The sequence below is a fragment of the Astatotilapia calliptera genome, chromosome 3 (genome assembly GCF_964374335.1).
Source record: "Astatotilapia calliptera chromosome 3, fAstCal68.1, whole genome shotgun sequence".
NCBI classification, from domain to species: Eukaryota; Metazoa; Chordata; class Actinopteri; order Cichliformes; family Cichlidae; genus Astatotilapia; species Astatotilapia calliptera.
The window spans coordinates 9,360,649-9,379,651 of record NC_137424.1 but is presented as its reverse complement, the minus strand read 5'-3'; the positions used below and the strand labels follow the sequence as shown (position 1 = coordinate 9,379,651).

General features: G+C 41.4%; 1 protein-coding gene across 1 annotated transcript in view; it reads right to left on the bottom strand.

The window, feature by feature from the left end:
- Positions 1 to 19,003, bottom strand: part of LOC145422865 (NACHT, LRR and PYD domains-containing protein 3-like) — a 67,180-nt gene that overhangs the window by 5,567 nt on the left and 42,610 nt on the right. Inside the window, exons 5-8 of the mRNA XM_080294751.1 lie at positions 17,750 to 17,926; positions 14,641 to 14,817; positions 10,771 to 10,944; positions 4,678 to 4,858 (exon numbers count right to left, since the gene is read on the bottom strand). Coding sequence (XP_080150877.1) covers positions 4,678 to 4,858; positions 10,771 to 10,944; positions 14,641 to 14,817; positions 17,750 to 17,926 — 709 coding nt within the window. The remainder of the gene's footprint in view (positions 1 to 4,677; positions 4,859 to 10,770; positions 10,945 to 14,640; positions 14,818 to 17,749; positions 17,927 to 19,003) is intronic.

The following is a 19,003-nucleotide window of genomic DNA, read 5'->3' as shown; positions in this document are numbered from 1 at the left end:
CAGGTCTCTAGCAGCAAGGAGTAGGCAAGAGAAGCCATGTTCAGAAGAACAGTTCATTTTCTACAGTGTTCCATTCATGTTCAGAAGAAGGTTATAGAACTGTTAATACAGAATTTCAATCTAAATACAGCAGATATAGAAGACTGAAAAAAACACACAAGTTCACTGACTAAAAATATCTTATTATTGTTTTATTTATGTATTACAGATTGATTTTTTTTCTTATTAATTCTTAATTTGTTTATTTATTTTTCATATTTTGTGTTAAAAAATAAAAATAAAGAGATTTGAGAAGATTGGAATTTTTTAACCATGCCTTTCTTGTGGAAAACCTAATGCGGCCCAGCCTCACCCAGACTCTGCCTGCAGCGGCCCCCAGCTAAATTGAGTTTGAGACCCCTGTCCTACACCATAAATCAGTAAGAGAGGGTACGACCTCTCTCATGGCCCCAAGTGGTGTGTGCATGCCAGAGCACTGTGGAAGGCACACAGAGTCTTTACAGACTACTAAGGATCAAACCTCTATCATCATGCAATCGATTATACAACTCTAAGCATATATGAGTAAATATTTCTAAGCATAAATGACAATCAACAATATAAACCTTACAGCTGGTTTTAATAACAGAATTCATTTGTTTCTCAAATGAGAAAGAACTATCGAGAAACACTCCTAAATCTTTAGTTCTGAACTTTTCCAGTGAGCCAAGGTCAACATTATTAGATAATGCTAATTCTTTTCCCTTACATTATAACAATGTGAGGAGTTAATGCTAAGTATACTGTCATTAGCGGCTAATTCTAATTAGGGGTGAATAATTATTAGTAGCTAATGCTAATATCATTTTCTCTTCCCTTTTAACAATGTGAACAGCTAGTGCTAAGTTAGGCTGATGCTAGCAGCTAATGCTAATTTGACGTGAATTAGCATTATATTAGTGAGGAGTTAATGCTAAGTAGGCTGCCATTAGTGGCTAATGCTAATTTTAGATGAAAAAGCATTAGCAGCATATTGTTTTCCTTTGCTTTGTAAGAATGACAGCAGCTAATGATACGAAGTCTACCATTATTAACTAGAGATGGACCGATCCGATATTACGTATCGGTATCGGTCCGATACTGACCTAAATTACTGGATCGGATATCGGAGAAAAATAAAAATGTAATCCGATCCATTAAATATCACGAAAGCACCTCACAAAACTTGCAACACGCCGTAACTCACCTCAGAACGTTAGCAGTCGGAGCAGTATGCATCACGTGATAGAGCGGCTGTGGCATGCGGGACCTGTCGGTGGTCTGGATAGCATTTGGAGCTTCGCTAGCAACCCGGCATTTCGTCTCCGACAAAGTTATCCCGAGAGAAGTAAAGCAAGTGTGTAAGTCCATCTCTGAATGTTTGTAAAGCATTCCTGCGTTAAGCTTAACAAGCGACTGCCTCTCGCTCTCCGGCTGCTACTTCAATCATGAAACTGCTTAAATGATCAGCTGATCGGCTTTTCTGTCGCGAGTCCGTCTCTCTTGTTTGTTTTTGGCCCACTTTGCACCAGAAAGAGGAAACCAGCGGCTGATCAACAGCAGCACTTTTAAGCTTGATAAGCTGTTGTTAGAATTTATTTAATATTACTTTCTACTCCAGGATCTTTTTCTACGTAGCTGACGGCTGGTAACTGTGCAGGGGCGGATCTAGCAAAGTTTAGCCAGGGGGGGCCGATAGGGCATTAACTGGAAAAGGGGGCACAAAGACATACTTTTCTTTCTTATTCTCATTTAAAATGTCGAGCTTTTAAATAATTATCTGACACACAAAGTTTTAATTTGATGTAAAATGAATAGAAGTCAATTACTGTACATAGTGACTATTAAGTCTAATATATATACCCTAGTAAGCTATAGTACTTTTTCCTTTGGGAAGGTACCATCTGTGCAGTCTGCAATTTTGTTGAAGAAAGATGTTGAATCTATTTAATATTTCTTGAAAAATAATTGATTTCTGTGAATTTTTTTTCACACTGCATCAAATTAAGGTTGATTACGTCGATTAAGCATCATGAGGTGGAGCGTGAGGGGTGGTTCCTTATTTTTTATTTATTTATTTTTGTTGTTGCTGGGAGTTGGAACCCTATTAGTTAGGTTGCTTAATATTTACGCTAAGTACTCTTTAAAATACCAGAATAGGGAGGATGGTGTAGGTCTAAGTTTATTAGATTGATCAGTATTGCTGAACTATGAAATATTTTTTTGTATACAGGTATAACAGAATAGCTTTAGTGTAGTTGTTGTTTTAAACTTGAGTATGAACTTGCAGACTTGCAAAATGCAGCAAGATATTTTAAAAAACAGTTTTGTTGATTAAAAAACACTATATCGATTTATATCGGTATCGGCAGATATCCAAATTTATGATATCGGTATCGGTATCGGACATAAAAAAGTGGTATCGTGCCATCTCTATTATTAACTATTGTTAATTTGATGTAAATTAGCATTATCCGATAATGGTAACCCTTTTCCCCTGCATTATAACGATGTCAGGAGTTAATGCTAACTAGGCTGCCATTAGGGGCTAACTCTAATTAGGTGAATAATTATTAGCAGCTAATGCTAATATTGTTTTCCCTTCCCTTTTAACAATGTGAGCAGTGTGGAGCAGGGAAATTATTTTACTGCTATTGTTAAATAATTGTCATCATTACCATTGCATTAAAAATATAAGCTGCAGCATTGATAGTGCATTCAGAGGTTTAAACAGTGTGTGTCTTTCAGAAAGACTAAGTTGCAGGCTGACAGGAAGTTGCAGAGAGTTTGCAGAAGTGAAAGCAGACTCTTAGGTTATTCTGAGGAGCAGGCTAGACGAGGCTATTTTAATTGCTAGGTTATTCAGAAGATTCTGCTATACTTTTATATTTTTATATTAAGGTTTCGTTAGAGGTTCTTGATTAAAACATTTATTTTAAGTAGATGATATATCCATAGTTTCAGTTCAGTTATTACATATACGAGAGTGGTTTCTGTCTCTCTGTCTGGTTAGAGGTCAGGAGCTAGTCGGCGAGGTGAAACAGGGTGCAATTGTGGTTAGCACACAGACACAGACACACACACACTCAGTTAGAGAGAATCATTTAGAGGGGAAAGTTTAATTATGTTTTGCTTGGGGTTGCAAAAAGCAGTTTGTCGCCGAACTGCTGCTGAGGTGTCAAGATGACAAGCGAGCATCCGGCAGTGACAGGATGCACCTGTTATGAAGATGGAAGACGATGTTCTTTTTAAACTGTGTTAAAAGTCATGGTGGTTTTGATTTGACGTATGTATAAAATGTGTTTGTGACGTATGAAGGGGCGTCAGTAATTCAAACCCTGATGCTATAAAAATCTGTGTATGCTTTGAGTAAGTCGAAGACCAATTCCTGTTCTTCCCACACGTGTGTATTCATTAAAATCATTGTTTGACCAAGAGCTTCTGGACCATGGGTGGTTTGTACTCTCCTTCCTCAATTTTTGAACCTTAACAGCAGCTAATGCTAATTTGATGTGAATTAGCATTATATTAGTGAGCAGTTAATGCTAAGTAGGCTGCCATTATTAACTAATGCTACTTTGACGTGAATTAGCATTATGTGCTAATACTAATACTGTTTTCCCTTACTTTTTAACAATCTGAGCGGCTAATTCTAAGTACGCTCTTGTAAATAGCTAATTCTAATTCAGTGTGAATTAGCATTATTCAATAATGCTAACACTGTTTTCTCTTACTTATTAAAAATGATAGTAGCTAATACTAATACTCTTTTCCGTTGGGTAACAACGATGTGAGGAGTTAATGCTAAGTAGGCTGCTTTTAGAGGCTTATTCTAATTAGGGCTGAATAATTATTAGTAGCTAATGCTAATACCGTTTTCTCTTTCCTTATAACAATATGAGCAGCTAATGCTAATTTGATGTGAATTAGCATTATATTAGTGAGGAGTTAATGCTAAGTAGGCTACCATTAGCAGCTAAAGCTAATTTGAGGTGAATAAGCATTAGTAGCTTATGCTAATACGCTTTTCTCTTGTGTTATAATGATGTGAGACGTTAATGCTAAATAGGCTTCCATGAGTGACTCCTTTCCCTTGCATTATAAAGATGTGAAGAGTTTATGCTAAGTAAGCTGACATTAGCAGCTAATGCTAATACTGTTTTCCCTTTCTTTATACAACTTGAGCAGCTATTGCTAAGTAGGCCACTTTTCTCTGCTAAGGATTTGTGTGACCATGATGGAAACTCTGATAAGCTAATGCTGCTTATGGGCCCTGTTAGAATCAATATTTCATTCTCATTCTGTTGTTTGAGAACAATAACAGAAAAATGTGCACTTGAGAACAAATTTATTGTGAATTCAGCTGTGAATGTACAGTTTGTCATTATTTAAGCTTCCATTTCTAAATGTTAGCTGACACTTTATTAGGTACACTGGTATCTATATCAGGTACACCTGTGACCTAAATGTTCCTGCAAACAGACTCCTTGGAGACCCCTACATAAATATCCATGAACTATCCAGCTAGACTAGTGTGTCTGTCCCTGAAAATATTCCTGCATGTGTGATTGTTCATGTGTCATCTGCAGGAAACAAACAGGAAGTGAAGGAAAGACACAGGAAATGTTTCCAGCTCTTCCTCCTCTATCAGATTTTCTCTCCATACCTGAGAGTGTCCAGCCTCCAGCCTGGATCCTTCAGTCCAGCCGAGAGCAGCTTCATTCCTGAGAAACCTGGATGATTGTAGCTCAGGTCCAGCTCTCTCAGATGGGAGGGGTTGGAGCTCAGAGCTGAGGCCAGAGAAGTACAGCCTTCCTCTGTGATCAGACAGCCTGACAGACTGCAGACACACAAAACAACAATCTATCTGTCAACAGTTGTTTTATCTTTGTCACAATAACATCTATCCATCCATTGTAACTTTATTTATAAGTGACAATACCCAACAGACAACAACAGTCATCTGAAGCTGTTTAACAGTGTAAAGTAAGAGCCTCCACTGTGAGCAGCACTTGGTGATGGTGGGAAGAAGAACTCCCTTTGACACAAAGATCCTCCCAGTGAAAACAGGCTCCAGGAGGAGCATCTACCATGACTGGTTGCAGGGTGAGGGGAAAGAGAAGAGATGAGCTCAGAGAGACAAGAACAAAACAGAGAGACAAAAGTTAAGGACATGCAGTAGTGACATATAAAAGCATCAGGAGTGAAAAGAGGGGAGAAGAAAGCAGAGCATCATGGGAAGTCCACCAACAGCCTGAGCCTATAGCAGCATAACTAAGGGATGGTTCAGGGTCACCTGATCCAGCTCGAACTATAAGCTTTATCAAAAAGGAAAGTTTGAAGCTGATCTTCAAAGTAGAGAGGGTGTCTGTCTCCTGAACTCAAACTGGGAGCTGCTTCCACACCCAGTCCAACATAGCCAGGCTTTCTTTGCTGCTTTGACAAAACCTCAAATCCCAGTCAGAGATGATGAGCATCATCACAGTGATGATCATTTCTCTGTAACCCAGGCTTTCTGCTTCAGGATCTGTGCACGCTCACAGGACAAGGAGACCTTTAAACATCATTTCACTAAATGGATGGACTGAGCTCAGCCTACAGATGAACTGGTGCCAGAGATCATAAAGAACATCAAACAGTCAAATTCAACACTTTTAATGGAAATATGAGATTAATGCTGCAGACAATCATGAAGCTGCTGAATTCATGAACATCAAGAATGCAGCGAGTGGTAAAATAAAGATTTGACCTCAGTGTGCTCAGTGTTCCTGTCTATTCCTAACATATTCCTAACATGATAGCTGCACTTTAGAGCTCTAAAACTGGAACTGACACATGTTTAAACTCTACATGTTACTCAGTACATTCAGTTCTGACACTCGCCCACAGTCCAACAAAGGAAACATGGAGATCACATCAGTTTGTCACCAAAGTCTAATTATTAGGGCAACTTAACCTGTTATTATCTCGTTAACTCATTAACTGATTAACGTCAGCAATTATTTTAATCACAGTTTTTAAAATCATGATTATTGTGAAAGTGCTCACTGGCTCTGAATATAACAGCCATGGGTCACAGGAGGGATGTTGATCAGTGCTGGCTTGAAATGGGCGTCATTATGCGTCTCAGCCAATGGGAGCATTGAGGGTGGGCCTAATACTACTGCAGCGCTCACATGACCCAGGACAGAAAGAAAGGGGCGGGGACAGAAACATGGAGACAGGTACAGATCTTTGACATGTTCATTTTAAACTGTTCCAGGAGGCAGTGTTGATACAACTAAAGTTATCTGTTGTTGAAGAAGTCGGTCTGAGGAACGTTCTTAGGATCAACAAATGACGGCATGTATGAGCCTCAAGACGCAGCATCACAAGAAGAACACATGCGCTGTAGAAAAAGGAGAGACTACGAAAGCCACGGTGTTACAACATGAACCAGCTGTTGGTCTCTCTGGAGACTACTGGGCGTGGCTGTGTAACCATGGTTACCTGGGAGTTACAGAAACGTGCAGAACATGTGATTCATGTTGCACAGCAGTGGGACATTTGAAATACAGTCAGCACACTCAGTACAGATAGTGCATCAAATATGATGCTGCTGCCAGACGTCTGCCTTTGAACACGTCCCTGCATCGCGCACAACACCAAGGTTGCCATGGCAATCACAGCTGACAGGGACAAAGTGCACAGCTGGAAGCCTGCAGGTATATTTAACATGATGTATTTCTCAGTGTCCTGTCGGTGTGTGAGAGACAAACAGCCTCTGTATGTGTGTGTAAATACAGCATGAATATGTAGAGGACATGTTTGTGGATATAAGTAAATGAAAGCTCTGCGTCATTTGAATCTTCTTGTTTCTGTTGCAGGTCTGTGACTGAACTTCTGGGAGGAGAAACGTTGGTTTCATGCTCTGTGATTCTGTGTTTTGTCATCTCTCTCAGGTGATGCAGAGCTCAGATGATGACCCCGCCTACGTGGTCAAATTCAAGTCTACATTCAGAACAGACCTTGAGACACGCAAGCAAAATGCCAACATTGTATATGTGAAAACTGCTGCTGGAGCCAGATTCAAGGAGCTCAAGTGTTTACCCAGATCTTACTGAACTCACTGCAGGAACAGAGGGTTGTTGGAGGGAAACCTGTGGAAGCAACAACATCCGAGCCACCAGAGAAGAAGTTGGCCCTGTTGGTGCTTCATCAGAGTGTGAACAGGAGGAAGACTCAGCTGAGAACAGTGTGGTGGATACAGAGCAGAGCCCACCATCAGTACAGAGGCCTGTCCATTAGAGTGCTGCTCCAACATGCAGCACATGTACTTGGCCACAGCTGCAACATCTGTACCTGTGAAAGCTTCTTCTCTGTTGCTGCTCATATTGTGCAGAAGAAGAGAGTTTCTTTATCATCAGAAAATGTCAATGAGCTTGTGAGTCTTAGCAGCTGGCTCGGTGCAGAGGAGGAAGAACATGTCAAGTCAGAGGAAGATAAATGCAGTTTGTGTTGTCAACTCAACCTGGACTGTTGAAAGAGTTTTTCTTTGTCTGGTTTCTGACTGAGATTCTCCAAAGGAAATCCAGCACAAACACACACTTCACACACTCAAAGTCCTGCACAGTAAATGAGCTGATGAGCGTTTGTGCTGCTGCCTGATAACAGAACAATAGTTCTGCTGCTTCCTGTTCTGCAAACACACATTTATAAATGTTCACTTGCTGTTGATCAAAGGTATGTTGGTGGCTCTGGACGCTGAGGGAACTTTGTAAAAAACTAGATCAAATGTTAACGTCCTGGCAGAGGCAAAGAACTTTGATTTGATATTTGATTAGATTCATGTTTCAGCTCAGACTGACAGAAATATTTGAACTGCTGCTGTGTTAAAGGGAACACTGCTGTTAGAAAGCACCTGATCTGTTTCTGCACACTGAATGTTGCACTTCTCATACTGCAGTACTATTAAAATAAGTACACAATACACTACTTTTGATCTCATGATTGAATGTTGCTGTAACAAAGCCATTAATGTGATTCAAAGTGTTCATGGTTTCCCAGCACAACAAATGATTGCACAAGTGTGACTGATCCACTTTCTAATGTGTGTGTAGCCCACACTGTGTGTCACTGTGTCACAGGTGAGTCTGTGTGTCCAGGTTCTATGAGGACAACAGGATATAGTGACTGAGTCCAGCAGCTTAAAGTCTGACTCCATCCTCCATTTAAATAACTCACAGCAACAACTGAATAGCTTTGCCTTTGTGTAGCTGACACTTCATTTTAATGTCCTTCTATTCTGGTTCATCTGGTCTCAGTTTCTATAAGCACACAGGTTTCATCAGGACTCTATGACCTCAGTGATCTTTGCTGGGCCTTAATGCTCTGAACAAAGCTGCACAGCACAAGACTAAATAGAAATGAATCAGTCTTTCATTCTCACTGCTGTTTGACTTCAGCTCTCAATGTCCCACCATAACCCATGGAAAGAATTACTGTCCATCCAGGCTGCTGAACATGAAGCTGAAGAAGGTGGAGTATTGTGAGGGCTGATGGAGATGATGATGAGGAATCCAGGAGCAGTGGGTGGATGGCAGCATCAGCATGAAGGATCAGTGTGAGAACACATCATCATCCACAAAGGAAACCAGTCTGAGTGTCTGACGCTCTTGTTAGAAAGACGCAGTCCCAGCAGTTAGCTTGTCTGCTAGTTAGCTGAGAGCTAGCTCACTTGTACATTGAATACCAAACTGTGTAAACCAGGGGTGTCAAACATATGGCCCGTGGGCCAAATCCAGCCCTTGACATAATTTCATATGTCAAATATTGATGAATTTTCAGGCTTGCTGATAATCAATGTGAGCACGGCTGAGATGTTATTCTGATGAGCAAACCATGTGGCCAAACACTTTAAGAGACAGACTGGGATCATACCATTATGTGAAAGAAGACGGAAATGTCCCATAGACAGCAAGGGTAGTGGTAGAGACCAGTACACAGAGAAATGGGAGCTGTACTGAAATGCAAGCGTGTCAGGAAAGAGTGAAAAGGCAAAATGAGCAGCATCTGGCTGCATTTCAGTGATATTGGAGACCACAAAGCTGAGTGCAACATTTATACAGGAGATATACAGGAGACGCTGAGAGCAGAACTGATAAAATTAGGAGCTGGCTAAAGTGAGACCCATTTTTATTTCCACCCATTTTCCACTGTGGAGGACAAAAGGTTTCAAACTGGTCCAGGTCTTAAACCTCACGTGTTCTTCCTAATAGCAGTAAATGGATAGAAATAAGGCTTTTATGAAAACACTGAATAAAACTTGCTGCCTTTAAAAAGACTAAATGTACAGTTCAGTATTGAATACTACATAAAATAAACTATATATAAAGTGTGTCTGAATGGCAGAGATGCAGAAATATGTGCATGTAGCACAGAGCCACGGCTCAGTGTCTGAATGAGTCTCACAGACCTGAATGTGCTGTTGAAGCCATTTATAATTATAACGTAATTCTTTACTCGTTTGATCTGCTCCTTACCACAAGCCACCAGACGTAGAAGGTTTTGGACTTTTAACTATATTTTCTGAAGTTTTACAACTTTTCTTACTGTTAAAAACCTCGTTATGGCCATTCATGCTGTACAAAGTAATTAGACATGTGTGGTATCTACAGAAACGTCAGAATCTCAGCTAAAAGTTCACAAAACCATCTCAACAACCACCAAACAGCTGAAACAGCAGGTGAACAGATTACACAAAAAAGATGTAAACACAAATCCCCCTGATCATCTGTTTTTTAAACATGAAGCGTAGTTTTGGACGTTCATTTACTGCTGGTTCAGTGAATTTTGGTTGGACAGTGATGAAACCTGCAGTCTCAGAATCTGTGAGAAGTCTGCTTTCAGCACCCAACAGCATTGTTGTGTTGTGTGCTGTGGATCCACCTCTGCAAACTCATCACTGTTTCACCATCATGTTTCTACACTGAACAAAAATATAAACGCAACACCTTTGTTACTGCACCAATTCCCCATGGGATGGACGTAGAGACCTAAAATTCATTCCAGATACACAATATAACCATCCCTCCCAAACAGTGGTCACAAATCAGTCCAAATGTGTGGTAGTGGGCACATCTGCTATATTGAGATAATCCATCCCACCTCACAGGTGTGCCACATCAGGATGCTGATCTGACATCATGAGTAGTGCACAGGTGTACCTCAGACTGCCCACAACAAAAGGCCACCCTGGAATGTGCAGTTTTTTGCGCTATTGGGGGTCTGGGGACCCAGAACCGGTCAGTATCTGGTGTGACCACCATTTGCCTCATGCAGTGCAACACATCGTCGCATGGAGTCTATCAGATTGTCAATTGTGGCCTGTGGAATGTTGGTCCACTCCACTTCAATGGCTGTGCGAGGTTGTTGGATATTCGTGGGAACTGGTACACGCTGTCGTATACGCCGGTCAAGCACATCCCGAACATGCTCAATGGGTGACATGTCCGGTGAGTATGCTCTCAATTTTAGGTCTCTACGTCCATCCCATGGGGAATGGGAGCAGTAACAAAGGTGTTGCATTTATATTTTTGTTGAGTGTACTTAGACAATAACAAAGGAAGCAGTTCCCAGGAACTACTTCCTGTCTTGTTAACATAAGAGTATGTTGCCCTTCAAAGCACCTCCACTTCTCCTCTTATTAGAGGACTGCCTTATTATTAATCTGCTAATTCTGTCAGTTGATGAAAGAAAAATGCTTGATCTCACCTGAGAGTTTCCAGTGTACAGTGTGGACTCTTCAGTCCTTCAGACAGAAGCTTCACGCCTGAATCCTTCAGGTTGATGTTACTCAGGTCCAGCTGTCTCAGATTAGAGGTCTGAGAGCTGAGACCTGAGGCCAGAGCTTCACAGCTTCTCTCTGACAGGTCACAGTGACTCAGTCTGAAAAATAACAGATAAACAATTACAAAAATAAAACACTTATGTTGAAGCGTAATGAGATACTATTATATTTAGCAATATTTCATCTTGTTTTGTCAGGAAACTGAGCACTGATGCAGAGCAACATGTGGAGAGAATCAGAGGAGAAGAAGTGAAGAGAGAACAGCAGTAAAACAACACTGAATTGTTCAGTGTGCTTTTGATATCAACAGAATGTGTCAAACTTCTTTATTTTGTATTTGTTTTAGTAGAATTGATGATTATCACTTAGATAACAACCACAGGCCAGGTCTAAATTGCACTTTGGTGACAGTTACACCCAGAAATATTTCAGAAACGTGGACAATTTGTGCTCCATTGTATTCAGTATTGAACAAACTGAGTACCGATGACCACTTAATATTTTTGATATTTTATTTGAGTTGTTCTACCTGATCTGTGTTAACTAGAATAAACATTTAAAAGCTAAAGCTATGATCACATATGTACTTACAGAGCTTTGTTGGAGGCTTTGACCACTGGCAGCAGCCTCAGAAGAGCCTTTTTAAAGGCTCATGTTCTCACTTAGATCATCGATTTCTACTTACATTTCTTTCTGGGAAAAATGGAGATTACTTTGAAAACAGGAACTATTTTCCCCAAAAATCAGCCCTTGATTAGTAAATCACTCCAACATGTTCTCAGTCAGAAGAAGCTGTCTTGTTATGAGGGAGAGAAGAAAAAGATCGAGGCACAGAAACTTGTTGAAAGAGAGATAAAGCAGCTAAAATCAGGTGTAAAAGTAAAACAGAGGATGAGCTGAATAAAGGACACTCAAGGCTGGCTTGGAAAGGAATGAAGTCCATGGTGGGGATGCAGAACAAGGACCAAAGATGAATGTGATGCTGAATCAGCAGAAGACTTGGACTCATATAATTCCAGCTTTGATATCATTGATTTCAATGAAGATCTTTGTGATTGTAGCAAAGGGCCGGTAGCTCTGAGAGTCCCACTGATGAGGTTTCTGTGAAGGTTCGCAGTTATCTAAAGAGCTTAGAAAAAAAGGCATCTGGACTTCTTAAAGTTTCTTGAAGACGTTTCACCTTTCACCTCTCATCCAAGAAGCTTCTTTATTTCAAGGGTCAAATAGTGGAGAGTCCCAGATTAGCCTGTGTACAAACAGACTTCAGCCATATAAGAGTGTGTGTGAGTGAATGAGAGCACACACAGGACACTCTGATCTCTGAATGTGTGTGACGCAGTGAAAAAGAGGATTGTACTGGATATACTGTGACTGACAAACAGAGTTTAAAGAGAAAGGTGTTTGGATTAAAATGGATTATGCTAAAGTGAACGTGCTAATGAAATCTGAACTGACTGAAATGTGAAGTGAAGATAATTCAGATGTAAAAGAGAGAGAGGGGGGGTGATGATAAGGTGAGGCTGAAGATCAGTGAAGGGGATGTAAACACCTGATTGGTTGAGTAGATATCAGATCGACAGTTTAACAGTTTTCCCTGTGGATTATAACTTTAAGAAGATGTGACATTCATCAAGGAATCCTGCTCTCCGGATTATTTCCACGAACACTGAGCTGGAACACATCTACAGTGCTGGAAGTGCCCGTCTCACCACCAACCTCTCTGTGCACATTCACTTTTCAACCCTTTGTGAGACACTAAACGTGTAAATCTGAGTATTTATCTACAGTGGGGCAAAAAAGTATTTAGTCAGCCACCGATTGTGCAAGTTCCCCCACTTAAAATGATGACAGAGGTCAGTAATTTGCACCAGAGGTACACTTCAACTGTGAGAGACAGAATGTGAAAAAAAAATCCATGAATTCACATGGTAGGATTTGTAAAGAATTTATTCGTAAATCAGGGTGGAAAATAAGTATTTGGTCACCTCAAACAAGGAAAATCTCTGGCTCTCACAGACCTGTAACGTCTTCTGTAAGAAGCTTTTCTGTCCCCCACTCGTTACCTGTATGAATGGCACCTGTTTGAACTCATCATCTGTATAAAAGACACCTGTCCACAGCCTCAAACAGTCAGACTCCAAACTCCGCCATGGCCAAGACCAAAGAGCTTTCGAAGGACACCAGGAAAAGTATTGTAGACCTGCACCAGACTGGGAAGAGTGAATCTACAATAGGCAAGCAGCTTGGTGTGAAAAAATCAACTGTGGGAGCAATCATCAGAAAATGGAAGACATACAAGACCACTGATAATCTCCCTCGATCTGGGGCTCCACGCAAGATCTCATCCCGTGGGGTCAAAATGATCATGAGAACGGTGAGCAAAGATCCCAGAACCACACGGGGGGACCTGGTGAATGACCTGCAGAGAGCTGGGACCAAAGTAACAAAGGTCACCATCAGTAACACACTACAACGGCAGGGAATCAAATCCCGCAGTGCCAGACGTGTTCCGCTGCTGAAGCCAGTGCATGTCCAGGCCTGTCTGAAGTTTGCCAGAGAGCACATGGATGATACAGCAGAGGATTGGGAGAATGTCATGTGGTCAGATGAAACCAAAGTAGAACTTTTTGGTATAAACTCAACTCGTCGTGTTTGGAGGAAGAAGAATACTGAGTTGCATCCCAAGAACACCATACCTACTGTGAAGCATGGGGGTGGAAACATCATGCTATGGGGCTGTTTTTCTGCCAAGGGGACAGGACGACTGATCCGTGTTAAGGACAGAATGAATGGGGCCATGTATCGTGAGATTTTGAGCCAAAACCTCCTTCCATCAGTGAGAACTTTGAAGATGAAACGAGGCTGGGTCTTCCAACATGACAATGATCCAAAACACACCGCCCGGGCAACAAAGGAGTGGCTCCGTAAGAAGCATTTGAAAGCCCTGAAGTGGCCTAGCCAGTCTCCAGACCTCAACCCCATAGAAAATCTGTGGCGGGAGTTGAAAGTCCGTGTTGCTCGGCGACAGCCCCAAAACATCACTGCTCTCGAGAATGGAGGAATGGGCCAAAATACCAGCTACTGTGTGTGCAAACCTGGTAAAGACCTATAGTAAACATTTGACCTCTGTTATTGCCAACAAAGGTTATGTTACAAAGTATTGAGTTGTATTTTTGTTATTGACCAAATACTTATTTTCCACCCTGATTTACGAATAAATTCTTTACAAATCCTACCATGTGGATTCATGGATTTTTTTTTCACATTCTGTCTCTCACAGTTGAAGTGTACCTCTGGTGCAAATTACTGACCTCTGTCATCATTTTAAGTGGGGGAACTTGCACAATCGGTGGCTGACTAAATACTTTTTTGCCCCACTGTATGTTAGTGCAAACACCTCTAATAGGTTGGTTTAGTCTTTCCAAGTCATATCTTCCCTTGGAGTCTGCGGTCCAGGCTTCTAAAATCATCCTAGTTTAACAAGCAGTACAATCTAGAGTAGAGCTGCACTAACAGGTGTGACTGATGAGATCTGATACTCATGTTTATTTGTATCAGGACAAGCAGGGAAGACCTGGACATCAACTCTGTCAGGCTGCCTGAGTCCTCTCACCCACATCAGCTCAGAACTCTGCATTATCTACTGAGTCAGACTCAGAGGATCAGGGATCAGAAGTTCTACAAAGAGTAGAACCAGACTTCCTGTATAGAGGTGTGTGGGCCTACTGATCCACAGTGTCAGCACAACTTTCACATCATATTCATCTCAGCACAACTAAAACATGCTGACTGACCCCAGAGTTTCAAGTCCACATCCTGGACTCTCCAGGAAACCACACAGATGCTTCACTCCTGGATCCTGCAGGTTGTTGTTGTGACTCAGGTCCAGCTCTCTCAGATGGGAGGGGTTGGACTTCAGTGCTGCTGCCAGATAATCACAGCTGATCTCTGACAAACCACAGTCCTTCAATCTGAATAAAAAATGAAAGATGTAAGTTTATTAGACAAAGTGTGAGCTTGAAATCATTCAGTGTTTCATCATCTGTTCAGAGCTGAAGGTGGTTCAGAATGTAGAAGTTTAGAAAATGGAAACTCCAAACAGCTGAAGCCAACAGGAAGCAGCTTCAAACAAACAAGAGAAAAAAATGAATTTTTCACATTGAAGTTGACAACTTTATGATAAATGTACAAGTTTTGCCGTGTGAAATAAAAAAAAACTGAACAGGAATCCTCAGAGTTGAACCCTCTGCATAGAGGTTCAGGTTCCTCTTCAGGTCCCAAAGTGCAGAACAACAAGGTTTCAAACAGCTTCGTTCCAGCAGCATCAGCCACAGAAATACAGAGATAATTCTTTGGATCTCTTGGTTGTGTTGTATGATGCTGTGTTTGCATATCTGGTGTCTGTGTTGCTTTGTGAGGATGGATCATTTACTGCAGCTCCAGATAAACAGAGCTGGACCTGAACCTGGTAACTTCACTTAGAAGACACTTGTGACGGGAACGTGTGAGAAGTTTTGAGCAGACAAGTGTTGATTTTGAGTCTGGGACGAGCTCTCCACAGTCTTTGTGGAGATCCACATTCTGCGTACTGCCTGTGAGAAGCTGCAGACATTTCTCCTCCAAATCCACTGAGCAGCTGCTCGTGGTGGTATTAGCTTCATGTGTGCATGTTAGCATTAAGCCGCGGTGACACTCTGCTGTGGACACGGTCACAGCTGGACGCATGATGGACGAGTCGTCCTTCCTGTTAAACTTCTTTGAGGTGAGCTTGAAGCTGCTGCTTGGGGCGCATGCACAGCTGGTTATTGTACTGGAAATGTTCTGCAGACGAGTCCACGTGCTCACAACAAAGCTCAGTGTGGACGACGCTGATTAGTATGAGTGCGCACTTGGTCTGAAAACTGGAAAGCTTTGAGTATCCCTGCTCTCTTCCCTCTTCCAGAACAGGGAAGAGAGCGACAGCAGCGTTCAGCACAAACACAAAGGATCAAAGAAGAAGAACATGACAAGCTCAGATGGAGGCTGCAGTGGACACTTTTCATTGTTTTAACATTCGCTTTCACTTCAGCTTCACCAACAACAGCACAAGCAGAGCAGCCCACTGACTGCGTGGCCGTGACGGCGCCCCCTGGTGACTGTAAACCACTACAACATGTAGACGGCCGTCTGCTGCTCATTTCTTTACCACCATCACAGGAGCTCTTTATCCTGTTCTTCACTCTCATTGGGTCTTTGTGTGCTTGTTTTTACAACAGTAGTCATTGTGATTGTTCAAAGAAGACAGTCAGCTGTGACTAAATGTAGCTCCTACAGCAGTGATTGGAATAACTACTGAAGCTAATCCAGTATCAAAGCTCAGGAATCAGCAGCTCCCACCTCATTTTCTTTGAACAACTATTTTTAGCTGCTGTGTTTTTGTGTTTCTGCGGACCTCAGACATCCTGCTGCTCTGGAGAACTGAAGCTCTAAAGGCTTCAGCCTTTATCTCCAAGAAACAAAGCTGATCATGGAGACCCAGCAGGTCAGCTGATCTGTGGACAGCACCAGCATCTTTAAGTGTCACGGCTGCCGAGGCGAGCCGTGTGGAGTTAGAAGAAGGACCCAAGATGCAGGCAGTGGATGAGATGCCGGTGAGTTTATTTACACAGTGGTGAGAAGGCAAAACAGGCAAGAGGGAAGACAAAACTAAAGACCTGAACTGGGAAAGCTAAATGACAAACCTGAGATGAAACAAAAAAGGGAAGAGAGGCAGAGAGACGAGCAGGACACCGAGGAACACAGACTGACGCGGAGTTACACAGACAAACCGGCAACAGGCAGGAGAACACACAGGGCTTAAATACACACACCAGTAATCAGGGGATGAGAGACAGGAGGGCAACACAGCTGGGAGGAATCTGGGCTGACGGGACAGGGGAAACGTAAACTGATCACACTCACATACGACACGGACCTTCACAATAAAACAGGAAACTCAGATACATGGAACCAGACAAGACATTGAACTAAACAGACAGATTCAGACGCAGACTCAGAGGCAGATCGAAAATAACACAGAACTTAAACAATCATCATCTAGAAAATGATAACAAACTAAAAGCGCTGGGTCACCGACCCAGGACCATGACAGTAAGTAAGTCTGAGAGGTGAGCAGTCTTTGGAAGCCTTTACACTGATAGTCTCAGAGCAGGATTTGGATCATTATTTGGCTTTTCTTCTATTATTATGTTTAGTTTCTGCTTCACAGATATTCTCTGAGATGTTCTCTGAAATGTTTCCCACTGTTGGACAAACTTTCACAGTTTCTTCATAAAGGAGATCTCCTGTGCAGTCCATCTGTGATAATATGTTAAACACTGAATTATGATTCATATCTGAATGTACTGACTGTTAATTATTGATGAGAACATAATCAGTAAAAATAAATATGTTTGAGTTTGGCTTTGATGAATCAGAATAAAAGTAATAAAATAATGATTTTAGAGACAGGCCTAACTCAGGCCAGCTGACAGCCTGTGTACAAACAGACTTCAGCCATATGAGAGTGAGTGTGAGTGAATGAGAGCACACACAGGACACTGATCTCTGAATGTGTGTGACGCAGTGAAAAAGAGGATTGTACTGGATATACTGTGACTGACAAACAGAGTTTAAAGAGAAAGGTGTTTGGATTAAAATGGATTATGCTAAAGTGAACGTGCTAATGAAATCTGAACTGACTGAAATGTGAAGTGAAGATTATTCATTATTTACTGAGTCAGACTCAGAGGATCAGGGATCAGAAGTTCTACAAAGAGTAGAACCAGACTTCCTGTATAGAGGTTTGTGGGCCTACTGATCCACAGTGTCAGCACAACTTTCACATCATATTCATCTCAGCACAACTAAAACATGCTGACTGACCCCAGAGTTTCAAGTCCACATCCTGGACTCTCCAGGAAACCACACAGATGCTTCACTCCTGAATCCTGCAGGGTTTTGTTGTGACTCAGGTCCAGCTCGCTCAGATGGGAGGGGTTGGACTTCAGTGCTGCTGCCAGATAATTACAGCTGATCTCTGACAAACCACAGCCCCACAATCTGTATAAAGAATGAAAGATGTAAGTTTACTAGACAAAGTGTGAGCTTGAAATCATTCAGTGTTTCATCATCTGTTCAGAGCTGAAGAAGGTTCAGAATGTAGAAGTTTAGAAAATGAAAACTCCAAACAGCTGAAGCCAACAGGAAGCAGCTTCAAGCTTTTTGCTCACGGTGCACCATGTAAAACCAGTTAAAAACAATAAATAAATGTTTAAAAAAAAAAAGGAAGCAGCTTCAAACAAACACAACAAGAGAAAAAACTGAATGTTTCACATTAAAGTCGTACATTTATCATAAAAACAGGAAAAAGACTTGAAAAAGTCGTGTTTTTCCTTCCAGGAACAACAAGGTTTCACTTTTAAAGGTGAAGTGTGAAAGAAATGGACATATTTGAAGTCCAACACCTTTTTCCAGTCACATTATTAAAGCAGACAAACTACAAGCTCATTTTCATTCCAACAAGTCATCTTATGACCTGGACTAACAACACTGGTCTCTATGTGCAGCTGGCTGTGAGACCAGTGCTCAGGGAGCGTCTACAAAGTGCAACACTGAAAGAACATCACACACTCATTTGCTTCCAGCACTTTCACACAAACATCTACTGTCATTATTGTCACCAAACTCTGTGGATCCTTTATTGCAAATTCAAATGGGATCAAATGGTCAGACAAAAGAGGGTTTTGAGGAAATATGATGAAGTGTTGTGTATTAGCAGCAAGTTATTGAATCATTTTCCTCAGAAACCAAACAAAATGATTGACAAACATGTTTTTACAAACTCAGTGTTGGACTTGGATCAGCAGGATAAGCTGATGTTTAAAGGCATTTGAGTCTCGCTGTATGAGAGTCCAGTTATTACTCAATATTTATGGATGATGTTCTTTCAGTGTTGCACTTTGTAGACGCTCCCTGAGCCTCACAGCCAGCTGCACATGGACCAGCTGACATTACCCAGCATTAGAGGCGGCTGTAAAAAAATGGATTTTCCTATTTAAATGGTTTTAATTTGAATAAAGCGATGTTGACTCATTCAATCCTGAATCGATTTTTAATATAAATTTATTTTGCCAGAAT